The sequence below is a fragment of the Fringilla coelebs genome (genome assembly GCF_963513975.1).
Source record: "Fringilla coelebs genome assembly, chromosome: 3".
In the NCBI taxonomy this organism is placed as follows: Eukaryota; Metazoa; Chordata; class Aves; order Passeriformes; family Fringillidae; genus Fringilla; species Fringilla coelebs.
Genome location: NC_140030.1, coordinates 92,291,864 through 92,305,416, shown reverse-complemented (window position 1 = coordinate 92,305,416; position 13,553 = coordinate 92,291,864). Strand labels below are relative to the sequence as shown.

The following is a 13,553-nucleotide window of genomic DNA, read 5'->3' as shown; positions in this document are numbered from 1 at the left end:
TTTGGGGGTTGTGGTAGATTCTTATTGATGGGTGGGACTGGTGTTTCACAGCCAAATTTTGATAATCATTTAGCAATTTGAAATGAAGATCCTTACTAATGAAGCCACATAGGCAAAAGCTTTGGATTATTTTCTGTCTGAAGTTCAACTCTCAGGGTTAGCAAGAACCCTTGTACAGAAATTGCTTCCACATTTTCAGTTTTGAAGTTATATTGTCAACACAGGAAATAAATTGGGATTATGTTCTTGGAGAGGTGAAGGTATGATTTAAAATGAGCTGAAAAATCAAGCTGTGGAATGCACCTGAGTGTTTCCTGACAGGCTACATTCAGAAAAGAAAGGCTGAAGAAAGCTCTTGTCATAAAATATCTTGGGTTTAAAAGAGAGAAACTGAATACCCTGGTCCTTGTTAAAAAGTTGGGGTTTTTCTGAGGAGAAAAGTTTGCACTGTTCCTGTTCTATTTATTTCTGTCTTAAAAAGGTATGGAGAGGAAGAAGTTCCCCAAATTAATTAGAAGTTGTCTGGTTCTGGCAGGAGGTCAAAAGTGCTTGTCAAATAGCAATTTTATATTTTCCTGTTCTTAGGTTGCTACCAACTTAGCTGAACGTCAAATTTGGCTTTCTTTTTTTCCCTCTTTGAGTGGCATCATTCAGACTCTGGAGAAATGAGCATTTGATAGTAGTGGACCTAACTTGGTTGTAAAATAAAGGAATTCTCTCAGAAATAAAATGGAACCACATTGTCCATTCTACTCAAGAAAAGATAATTGGACAAAAATAGGAATGAAATGCGTGGGTTTAGCTGTCACTCTTTCATAGTAATAGACTTGAAAACATACTAAAAGGGATGAAAAAGAAAAGTGAAAGTAAATTTTATATGCTAGGGAAAAGTAGGATTTGATACATAGTGACACTGGGATATTTTATGTCCTCTCTTCTTTTAAGCTCACAAAAATATTTCCAGCATTGTAAAACTTCCCTTTCAGAGATGTATGAAATATTAGTTCTTGATTGTATCTTGTATAAAAGATTCTTCCTCTCATCTGTTGCTTTCTGAATGCTTTTATTGGTCTCTTACCATGTCAGAAAATGTTTGTTCAATTGAACAAAATATAGTTCTGTAAATTGCTATGGGTATATTATAAAGTTAGAAGTCTGACAAAGTTAGTGGATATCTTTACTTTTAATCTCTTCTATCTTTTCCCTTTTTTTAATTGCATGAAAACCCCACGTCAGTGAAATCAAGCTTCCTTCGTATTGAGGTGGCCATTGTTGAGCTGTGGGTGCTAGAGCCAGGTGTAGTGCATAGAGTAAAGGTTTTGCCCAGTGGCTGGCATAGAGACTGCCTGTAAACCTTTTGTACATTATAACTCTTCTCCTTTGCTTGGGAAGTGGTTTCTTTATCAGAAGCATCACACTTGAACTTCATGGTTTGCTGGACACATTTTTCATCTGCAGCACTTCTTGTGCTCTATTACTGTCTTAACAGTGTTCCTGGAGTCCTGGGTTGCCAAATTATTTAGCCTATTATAATAAGCTTTCTACTCCATCATTTATTATTCTCCCTGTGCTTTTGTTTCCACCAAGCTTTATACTCATGGTAATTCACCTTCCTCTCCCACATGATTTTAGTTCAATTGGTTTATAGATTAAGAGTTTTCTTCATCAAAAATTATGTCCCCTTCCTGTTGAGTTTCCTTGGTAGCTATTTTAATGTTGAGTCATGATACCCAATTCTGTTCTTGACTGCTGTCATTTTATTAGTATTAATTCATTTTAAATGATCCTTGTAGCTTTTATACTGTTGTAAATTTGATACTATTCTATTTTCTCAGCTGGAGAGATGTGTAAAACTGAAAATAGAAAATATGACAGAGGAAACTATAATAAAAGGTGGTTTGTCCTTAATGTACTGCTGTCACAGTTTGACACAAACCAAGTCAGATACAGTTGTTTGTTTGTGTCACACCCCAGCTCCTCAGCCCGGCTGGCTTTTGTATGCCACATGTCACCAAAGCTGTGGCCTTCAAGTTGTAGTTCAAGAATTGGGCTAATTGTAACTCAGTGCTACATCATCTGTCCTGTTCTAAGGTCTCTAATCTGATTTATGGCATCCCTTTGGTAGAGGTGGGTTTATGTTGAGAAGTACAAGGTTCAGTAACCTCCCCAAAAATTCATTCATCTTAATTATGATCTTAATATCCAATCTCCTCTTCAATTTATTTTTATGCTGGTAATGAACTTCTCACAGTTTAGGAGCTGATTCTTCCCCTGTAAAGTGACAGGAAGAGCAAATGTTCCTGAGCTAGACAATTAATACTGTTTGATAATTCTTGTACCTAAAATGATCAGTTCTTTATCAGGGGCTTTTCCAGGACAAGAAGCCTCTATTGTGTTAATTTTTTCTTCTTAACAGTTTTCTTTCATGTTTAAAAACCCAAGTACCAATCTTCATCAGAGTGAATTTTAACTTATTTCTGGTAAATACCAAATTAAGTTGCTGAAATGCTTATTGCTTTTGCTGCCTTTTGAAACTCTTGTTTAGTTTAACAAAATTATGTAATTGTGTTCCTAAATTAATAGAAGGATGGAAAAAGAAAGGAAAGGTAGTGCAGTAATTTGATAGCATGACCACTGTTGAAGCTGAATAATGTAGCAGAGGATGTAGGTAAGTGATGTCTGTCCCTGAAAAGAGAGTTTAAGGTACTTCTGATGTGTGATGAAAGCCTCCAGATGGGCCAGCACTGCTGCCAGCACCTGCATTCCAGAAGAAGGTTTTAGTGCAGAATAGAAAATAGGCAGTATAAAAACACTTGTGAGCAGCCATCATCACCCTAACCCAGCAGTGACCCAGGTGTGTGTTCACAGGGGTATTTTACAATTTTTTTGATTTTTTTTTAGCACAACACTTAGTCTTTGACGTGGTTGCAAATACGCTATTTTTCTTCAGTTGATAAGAATTGATTTTGTGAGTTTCAGAACTATCAAAATGTTCTAAATGCCAAAAGCTGACGATTCAAAGGAGTTTGGAGCTGTTGTTCTTCAAAGATGCACATTCCAGAGCTTGTTTTTGATGAAACTTGCTCTAGTGTGTTTTTTAAAGTCTGTTTTATTTTACCATGCAGCAATTTTTTGTCTGATAAGAGGTTACTATGAGCTTAGTTAGAGCCATACTGAAATCTTACCTTGTTGTTTTCAAATGCTGCGGAGTACATTCAGTTCTGACGCTGTTTCTCTCTGAGAAATTAAATTTTCACTTCTGCAGGGCTGTAAATTGAACTTCATAATTGATTTTTTTTAAAAGTCAAACTTTTTCATTCACTGTTAGCTGAGGAATGTGACTTGAATAACATGTGAGAAAGCTTTTGATTGTTGTTTTTTCTTTCCCCTGGAAAAAAGAATTCTTGTTTTGTTCCAGGTGGTTTGTTGCATCAAAATCTTGGAATGATGCATCATATGTTCAGTCTGAGAGTTAATCTTTGGAGAAAAAAGTTAATTCTGGGGTCAGTGATCCAGTTGATCACCCAAGGACAAGTAGAGAACAAGGGACAAGTTACAAGAATGGATTGCTGTGCAGGGAGAGCCAACAGCCTCTTTGTCTGCATTCACAGTGGTGCAAGTGTTCAGGAAACCACACCTGAATACTGGTGGATGCTAACAAATACTTTCTTTTCCAAGTGCAGGCTGCAGTCCTCAGGTCCACACTTGGCTGGTGCATTCTTTCCACAATGAATCCAGTCTGGCAGTGTGACACCATCCAGAGCTCAGCTGGAGGCAAGCTTTCCTCCTGAAATCTGTCTGTGATTTATTCTTTACCTCAGTGGCACTAAAACCATCTTCTGGAATGTGGGTGCTGGCAGCAGTGCTGGCCCATCTGTCCCGTCTGCTGGTGGGTTTGAGGGGCTCTGTACATCATCTGATCTGGTGTTCAGCATGAGTTGACCCCAGGAAATAGCAGCCCCAGAGAGGACAAAGAGGGGAAATGAAGAGAACCTCTGAACCCTCATAAATTTGTGATTGTAGACAGTCAAGTTGTCAGAGAATGACAGCTTGAGTGCAGTGAAGACTCTGATGATGAGTTGCTTCTAAGTAGGTAGGGAGCAACTTAATACCCATGAATCCATAGTGAAGAAAATAGTTGGGAAGATTTGCCTCTGCTAATGATTTGGAAAAAAGCCCAAAACCCTGAACAGCAAACAAGTTAGGAAGCTGTTTAAATTTTACTTTTGATTTTTTTTGGTCTAGGCCAGAAAGCTGCTGTTCCATGTGATTGGTCAGTTTTGTCTTAGCACTCATAAGGCAAGTATGTCCCATTAACACTAGGGTACCTCACTGCAGCGTGGTTTGGGTGCTGTTGTGGAGGGCAGGTGCCTCTGGGCATGTTCAGGAGGTTTATGTGCTCTTTTAAAAGAATCAGACTGTTAACATTTTCAAGCAGTTTGAAAAATCCATATCTTCCACTTGTGCTGGAAGTGGCAAGCAGACTGACACCACAGCAGAAAAACCAGTGCTTGGAGAGATCAGCTGAAGTGTGGTCTCTGCAGCAGCTTCTTCTGCTGAAGCCTCTGACAGTCAGGCTGCCCAGTCTTTCAGCAAGTACTAGAAATGAAAGATAAGAATGTCTTTGAGTGGTAGGCAGAAAGTTGGAAGAGTTTGGCTGTCAGAAAGGTGTGGCTGAGTTGGCCAAGCCAAGCTGGGTGAGAGGAGTTCTTTAGGAGTTCTTTAGGTATATGCAGCTCCCTGATTTCTCAGGTAGAAATGCCAGACCTGAGATTCACACCATGTTATAACTAATGCAGCAGGCTTTGGTTTGAGCTCCTGTTAATGTGCTCCATTTAAGAAATAATAGGGCTTATTCTTGGTCAGAGATCTGCTTACACCTGAAAGCAGCATCCTTGGAGATATTTAGGTACCACTCCTTTGTGTTTTGTGCAGTTGTCAGTTTCTTTTCCAGTTTCAGGATCTGTCAGAGTTCCTGGGCTTTAAAATAAATTTGCTTATGGGCAGGTTGCAATACAGTATAACCCTCCCCCCACAAAAAAAAATTACAAGATGTATTTCAAAATTAATTTTCCTAAATCCTTGGTGATGTAGGTTTTTTTGGCAGTCATATATCTTGGATGATTATGTAAGGCTTATTTTAAACCAGAGCATGCACAAATACTGTGATTTGAGAGCACGTGGAGGTAGCTGCACTAACACCTGCTTGCTCTAAAAGGAGGTCTGTAGAGGCTGATGTTGCTGTCAGAACTTTTTTTTCCTGGCCTGGGGTTTCTGGTGGGCTGTTTTTATCCCTCACCCTGCCCTGAAAAGGGTTGGAGGTGAGTTTGGAGCTGGACTGAAGAATCCAGTGCTACCGCAGCTCTCTCCACAAAAGCAGAAGGTAGGAAATCAGCACAGCAGAGAACTGCAGGAGTCTTTCCTTAATGAAGTGCAAACCATTATCCTCTGAAAGAACAGCTTTAAATATAGCTAATTATTGAATAAATTATTTTGAAACACTTTACTGTAAATAATTAGAAAATGTGCCCATATTCGTCTGGCACTTTTTCACTGCAATTAATGATCTTTGTTGCTTACTCACTTAGGCAATTTAACTTTGGCAATTTACTTGCCTTTATCCATTCTTGCTTTACATCTGGGAAAATAATAACTTGAATGACTTTGTTTCAAAATCTATTTCTAAATTAATACTTCTGTTGATTTAATATTAATTTCATATTGGCTCTTCTCTGATTCATTGCTACTTTTAAAATGAAGCACTCTGTAGTTAGTGCTTTTCTTAAGAGAGACTTGACAAGCACTCTGTCATGATGCTGGCAAGTCTGCAGCCTCCAGTTCTCATTTCATGTGTCTGTCAGGGCTCTAAAATACTGTATTTCCAGGAGGTAACACTGAATGTTTCAGCATGACCTATGCAGTTTGCCCTGGGTCAAGTTTTGGAATAGTGTGCTGCTAAGAACTCATAATCTAAATTTTAGGAAATGCTGTCTAGCCCTGTTGGAGTAGTGCATTTGTAATGAAGCAGTACAATTCCACTGATGAGCAGACACCAAGAAAACACTGTCTGCTTGTTAAAATAATTGATAGATACATGTGATAGCATTGCTGTAATTTTCACACTTAATTAAATTAAATGCAAATGAAATGAAATTAAATTAAATGCAGGTAGAAACTCGCAAGCCAGTCCTTGCATGCACATTCCAGCTGGAGTCAGTAACTGTGGCTGTCAGGGTGCTGCTCTGACTCAGTGCTGCACATTTCTGCAGGTGTGAGGTAGGTCTGTAAAATAAAATGAGAGTGGCTGCTCTGGGCAAGGCCACACGTCTAGCCCAGCATCTTGTCCATGTCTCCAGGTGGATTACAGAATGACAACACAGCAGACAAGCATCAAACTTCTCCCACATATTCTCCAAGCTTCTGACAGTTTCCTGTGTGGTGGGTTTCCCAAGCCAGGTGGGGATTCCTGCCTGGTTAGTTAACCCTCCATGGTTATTCAGTTCCCTCTTGATTCCAGCTCCTGCATCCTTACACCCTTTAGCTAGAAATTCCCAAAATTTTTTTCCCCCCCCTCTGCACAGAGAATCATTTTTCTGTTTGCTATGAAAACTTTTCCTCTAGGCTGAATTTTGAATGTCTGTTCTTGTATTGGGAAGGATGGTGAACAGTCAATCCCCATACATGTTCTTGGTGCTGACAATGTTCTTGTCAACCTCTGGTACATTTCTTTTGTAGACTTCTCAGCTGCAGGCTTGAAGAGTATTTTACTTTGTACTAAAAGCTAACACTTCTTACTTGCTCTTGCCTATGGGTGGCTGTTTCTGATTTTTAAATTCTTGGAGATACTGCCTGGTGATGTGTTGTGAGCATGTTTTACTGGTGTGTCAAGCAGTGAGCATTACTCTGCTGGCCTGGGCATAATGTGACCTCAAACACAAGACAGCTCCATAACAGAGAGAAAATTCACAGGCTAAACTCAAAGTGCCATCTTGGCAATGTGGCCTTCCTTCTTGGTTTGCTCTACAGATCTGCTGCTCTCCCTCTTAGCAGACCTGTGAATTGAAGACGTGCCAGAGAGGGGTCATTGATTTATGACCTGGACTGCTGCTGGTTTTAACTTATATTCAGATTTAATAGAGTCATGGAATATTCTTAGTTGGAAGGGACCCACAGATTTGATTGTCTTTACTCATCTTAATAGCAAATATTTTCACCTCCTTTGATCCTTTTTTCAGTTTATAAGTGAGCTGAGCAGCATATGAGCATGTACTGGTGTCAGCCTCTCCTGGAACCCTGTGGGTGCAGTATCTTCCCCACTGTGAAAACTGAGCAGCTTCTGTTCCTTGCTTTCTTGCCCTGAGTGCACCCTGAAAGTGATGCTTTTCTTCTTCATCCCACAACTCACATTTTTAAGAACCTTTGAGGGATCTGAATGGCTGCTGCTCCATCAGTGATCTTTTAGAAAGGCACAGGTGCACATGTGCTTGAAGTGCAGACCAAGAAGGTTGGATGTTTATTTTGGGATTTTTCCTTTTGGTGAATGGGGGGAAGCACCTGACCTTGGGGCCAAGATGTCCTGTGACTGTACTCAAACCTGGTGAGTAAACTTGTTCTTTGTACCACAGTATCTAAGGACAGCAGAAATAACCATGAAATAAAATCTAGGTCCAGCTGAAGTTTGTAAAGGTGTTTCTGTGCCTGTAATGAAATCTGGATTTGATTTTTGGTGGTCTTATTTGTGCCTCATACATCATGAAGTGATATAAAAATTGCATAACTCTCAAATAAGTGATATGGAATTTTCTTTTTTTCCTAGAGTGCAAATCCAAAGGCCTCCAGTGGGTGATAGATACAACCATTGCATATCCCAAAGCTGAACCCATAGACATCCAAACCTGGATTCTGGGCTACCGACAGCCAGCAGTGACACATGTACATTACAGGTAGGAAATGAAGCTGCTCCTCCTGCACTGAGCTCAAGTATTCACTAATCACTTGTGTCCTTTCAGGATAGGGGAAATCAGGAGCAGTGGGAGTGGTTTTTTTTTGTCTCACACAGGTGGGCAACTCATATTATTCAAACACAGTACTTTTTTTTTTTTTTAAAGTTTAGTGACTATTCTGTATCTTAGGACAGACATTTAAGTTTTGGACTCATGTCCTGTGGTTGAATGGAGTTTTGAGGAATATATCTGAAGGCTAGGTCATCTTTTTCACTTTAGTGTTAAGGTGCTGGTAAACCTAACTTGAATTTTTAAAATTTTGGTTTTTAGTAATGACAACTAAAAACAGTTAAAAATTACTGTTGTTAAGTAAACAGATTTCCTAACAAAATATTCTATTTAACTTTCTGACAAAGAAATGCCAGCTTTTTCACTCAAAGAATACTTTAAGTAGTTGAGCAAAGCAACTGGAAAAAGCAGCTTGAAAAAGTTGCAACTCTCATTGACAGCTGGGATGGGAGACTATTGAAACTTTTCTCCTCAGCAGTTCTTTGTCTGAAGAAGACCTAAACTGATGGAGAGAAGTTGAATTTTGCTTTTAGTTTACAGTGAATTCCAAGTCACTCCAGGAGTATGTTAACACTTTTCCTATACTAAGAAAGTTGTTGCATTTTATCCCAAAATCACAATATTTTGTCTTGCTCCTTCTGGATGGTTTGGAGTGCTTTTTTTACAGAAAGCTTTCAAGTATTCTTGTGTGGATCCCCTGGGTGGCAGTTCAAGTGGGAATGACCTTCACCATCATCACTGCTGTGTCAGTGCTGTGTGATGCAGAGTACAGGAGCTCCTTTCCACAGCCGTGTTTAAATCTGTCCTTACTTTTTATAGAAAGCTGCCTTCCAAGTTCCCTGAAGGTGAACATACTAATTTATAGTATGTTCATATACAACCCTCATTTATATAAGATAGCATTTTATCTGTTGTCCTTTATTCAGGTCACCTTAGTACTCCCTCAGATCTCTGATATAATTGCAAGTTGAATGTATTTAGAATTCTTCTGAAAAGTAGTTCCAAAAATACATTCTTTGAAAACAACAGTAAGTTAACGTAAGTTGAATTCATTTCCCGCTTCTAAATGTATATTGAGACCTATTTTTGATCACAAGCATAAATATGATACAGCCTTTTTTGCATTTAACTTGAATGTTTAAGTTCTTGTAGTACTGAAATTCTAAGAAAAATAGAATTCTTTGGGGGGGAGTGGGGGTGGGGTGGGGGGGTGGGGAGTGTAAGTTTGTTATTTTCTTCCAGAGGGTCTAAGTCACTGGGTTAGACAGGGGCAAGCCTCTCTGTTTCACTACTTTCTGTGTGTTTTTAATAACCTCTGTTTGTCATGGCTGACCTTGTAATAACAGTTGAAATGTGTCCCAAATGGAAAGCTGTGCATTATCTCTCCCTGGCCAAGCACAGGGTGTGGGGCTCTGAAATGAACCCAGAGTGTCTTGGGTTTGCCTGGGGCTCATTCTGTCTTCCAGTCCTGGTGGTTCTTGAGGCACATGGCCCCTGCACTCTGAGGTGGGTGCAATTGGGCACATGGATGTCCTCTGAAATTTTCTTTAAATGTACATCAAGTCTGTCTGCATTGGTGTTATACTTTCCGGCATTTAGTGCAAAATCTTGCTCATTTTTTGTAATTTGGAATGTCTTGGGAGATAACATTGGAAATAAATTTTGAGGGTAATTTTGAAATAACTGGAAAGAGAGCACAATAGTTTCTCATGTAGTTTCTTTCAACTGAGTTATAGGGGGCAAAAAAGCACCCCTTTGGAAAAAGCGAAGAATAGTTTTGTCCAAATGCCATCTGTGTTGTATGGAAGAAGAATCAGGATTTAAACATGCTTATTCCCTTTTAGAGTAGTCCAGAGCGAGGTATTGATGTATGACAGCAGTGGGGAAAAAAGGAACATTTTCTGTGCCTCTCAAACTGGAGCAGAAGAGACTGCAGAGCTGCTTTTGTTCTGGTGGCTCAGTCAGTCCCTTCTGCTGTGCCCCTGGATCACCACCTGTCTCTTTCTGCCTTACAGACTTTAAAATCTGGTGGTTGCCTTTTCTCATAGCCTGGGCCTTTGCTGCAGGATTATTTCTTTTTCATCCTGCTCAGGGAGCAACAGAAGAGAACACAACAAGAAGCCTTATGTTATAATTTTTTGGTGCTTTTCTAGCTGATGGAAGTGGCAGAGAAGGCTTGGTTTAATCCAGTAATCTTTTTTTTTTTTGAAAGCTCAATTTTGATAATGAGTTGAACCTTGCTTTTCAAACTTCTATTTTCAGTACAAATGACACAATTTTCAGAAGTTCATAATTAGGCTAAGCTGTGGCCTGATTTTCCTCAGAATGTCAAAAGAAACCTCCCTAGGAAAAAGAACAATTACCACATTTGGATCTATAAACAACAGGTGTGAGAACTTTACCCATGTATTGAATAGCTTTTTGACCCTGACTGACTTTTCTCATAACTTACTGGAAAGTGCTGCAAAACTCAGTTTGCTATCTAAAATACAATATTCAAGGAAAATACCTAATGAACTTCCTCCAGGCCAAATGGCCCTGGGATTTTGTGGGAGATGTCAATCCCTCTGGTGCAAAGCATGTCAAACTAGAGGCACCACTATAAGACCTGCCTTGTAATGAGTCTGATGGAAAGGTTTGTTTGCTCTTCTCAAATAGTTTAGGTTTATGCTTGGCTCATTGTGTGGTGTGTGTTGCCTGTAAATCCAGACTCACTACAATTCCACTCAGCAGAAAGAAGCTGAGTGGTTTGGTGACCATGTAGCAAGGCCATGGACTGGCTGCCATTCTCAGCTCCCACCATTTCTGTGCCGTGAGTAGAGTTTGGGGTTTGTTTCTTTTCTTTTTACACCAGGCACTTGTTTAGTTTGATTGGTTTGGTGTTTCTTAGCTGAACACCAAGTTTCCTCAGCAATAATTTTTTGTGTGCTGCAGTTCTGTTGGCAGAACCTGAGACTTGCAAATATGAAACACCCTGGCTGTGAAGGTGGCTCGGTGCTTAGCATCTCCTCAGTCAGGGATGGTTTGAGGCTGGGTTTTTTGCCTTGGTTTCCCTGCAGGGTTATGCCCTTGGATGCTCACATCCCACTGTGGGGCCGTGTGACAGTGACTGTCTGCAGCAGCCCTGACGTCAGAGCCAGCCTGAGTCAGCTCTGACGCAGGGCTGGCCGTGCATGGAAGTGTCACACAGGCTGCTCCCAGCTCTGCCGCCTTTCTTCCCCACACCAGCTTTTGTGCCGTGCCACTGCTGAAACCAGCTTTCAGCTGCTGAGGGAGTTCTATTTTTGAGTCTGCATTGATACAGATTTATTGAAATAAGCCAAGCTCCGAGCTATAAATAAGATGAAATGCATTGTGGTTGCTGAATGAATGTTGCAGAAGGGCATCCCGTTTGGCAGTGTATTTTAATGTACTTTTATACACAAGTAACTTATTTTTGGTCATGTCTGACATCTACCAACAGCCTCCACTGTCCTGGATTTATTTAGAGCCATTGAAGGAGCAAATATCATGACTTATATGGAGTAGCAAGTAATACAGGACTTCAGGGTAGGACAGGTGATAAAAGGCAGGTAGTACTTAAAGTGGTAGCCATAAATTTCAGAATTTAAGTACAGAATCAGCGGTTGTTTCTCCAGGAAGGACAAATTGAAAGAGATAAGTGTTTCTAAATATGCAATATTTCTGAAAATCCTTTGTGTCTTCTGAGAAACAGCCTATCAGTAGCTAATTCTCCACAATTCTCACATATACGAGCATGTCTTTGGCAGTTAGATCTCCTGGGTTTTAAAATCCTTTTTTTTTTTCCCCTGGACTGTCACTTATTCTAATATAATCTGGTTTGGGACATGGACACAAATCTGTGTAACAGTTTAAGAAGTGGCCATCCCTCAGTCAGGTACCAGACTGTCCCTGCAGCTGCTGTCACCTCGCAGCTGTCAGTAGGCACCTCCAGCTGCAGGGTTATGCTTCATTACTGGAAAAAGATTCTTTGCAGATTCCCATGGAAATGTGTCTTTACTTCCACCACCACTTTTCACTTCCCAGGGTGCAGCCTATGCTGCCACTGCTTTTAGCCCCTTTCCCACTTTTCCTGGGGACAGAAAATCAGCTGTTCCTGTAATAGAAAGCAAAAAAATGTATTTCCATTCTGCTTGAATTTTCTGGTCAGTTTCTTATCCAGTCCTATTAAATTCCTTTTTTTGCCACACCAGAAATAAAGATGCTCTTATTTTAGTGAATGTGAAGTTAGTTTTTCCCAAAAGCTGGAAAGATCCAAGTGCCCAGGAGAGACTCCAGGAGCTTCAGATGTTATATGTTGACCTTAATCCTTGCCTTGGCAGTTCTGTGCAATGGTATTTTATTCCCCTGAGGAGGTGAGCAAACTGTTTGCTTCTAATGGCATTACTGATCCTGCATACCCAAAGGTGGGGTAGAGCCAAGGTGATGCTCATGCCTGTTTACATATCTCACTGAAAACAAGGAACTTTTTTCTGCATCCTTTAACACTGGACCTGGCAGATGCCAGCATCCAGTGGTTGGGGATGACCCTGCTCCTGTCAGAGCAGTGGCTCTGTGCTGTTGTTTTGGATTGCCTGTGTGGGGAGTTTTGTAACAGTAGACTTGTTCACTCACCTTCCTGAACCCAGTCTCCTTCAAGAGAGTGTTCTTGTAAAACACAGATGCCAGCTGAGCCATCTGATGGGCAGAGAACCATGGCATTAGCAGTATGTTCAGTTTAAATATAGGGGGGGTTTAGCTTTGCCTTATTGAGTACAGAAAGGGCTTCTTTCCAGAGTTTGAGGATTTTTTTAAAAATATTTAATCTCTAATTTAGATCAGTCATTAGTAAGAATGTTCTGCTGGTAAAAATAACTCTGGATAATCTAAAAATACATTTGAAAATGCTTCTAAATTCACGAGCACTTACCTTTGCTGAGTTGTGGTAGTCAGTGTAGCATTACTGGAAAACCAGTTGTTTTTCAGTCTGGGTGTAGCAGTGGCTGCTTCTCAGACTTCAAAGCAGCAGAGTTTATCTCCAGAGATTCAAGCATTCTGGCAGCATTATTGATCCACACAAGAGCCTGGATGGATTCAAGCAGGGAAGTGGTGTGCAGTGGTTCCATTAGTCTCTCACAGTGCTGGTATCACCTGTGCTGCTTCACTGCTCCATTAAAGTGCCAGCTCAGAAATTGTTTTTAACAGGTGTCTTGCAAGATCCTGTGTTGTTTCCAGATTAGGAGGAATGTTCTTGACAAAACAGAGTTGTTATCCATTAGGTCAGGGAGAAGTGAAGGCAGAGGTGAAGAATATCTTACAGTCTACAATGGAGACTGCTTGTGAAGCCAGGTAACCCTACACTTCTGTCCTGAGGCAACACACGTTCTCTTAGTCGTGAACCCTCTTAAAACCTGTGTAAGCAAGCACCTGTCCTTTAAAAATACTCTGTGAAACACAATATTCAGTTGCTGAGCCTTTTATCTCTTTGCAGCAGATGAGCAGAAGAGAGTAAAAATAGTGCTTGGCAGCCCAGTTGTGTTT

At 40.3% G+C, this 13,553-nt stretch overlaps 1 protein-coding gene across 2 annotated transcripts in view; it reads left to right on the top strand.

Moving 5' to 3' along the window:
• Nucleotides 1–13,553, top strand: part of LPGAT1 (lysophosphatidylglycerol acyltransferase 1) — a 60,942-nt gene that overhangs the window by 36,143 nt on the left and 11,246 nt on the right. For both annotated transcript variants that reach the window (XM_084203466.1, XM_084203467.1), the window contains exon 7: nt 7,817–7,943. In XM_084203466.1, the coding sequence (XP_084059592.1) occupies nt 7,817–7,943 (127 nt within the window). The remainder of the gene's footprint in view (nt 1–7,816; nt 7,944–13,553) is intronic.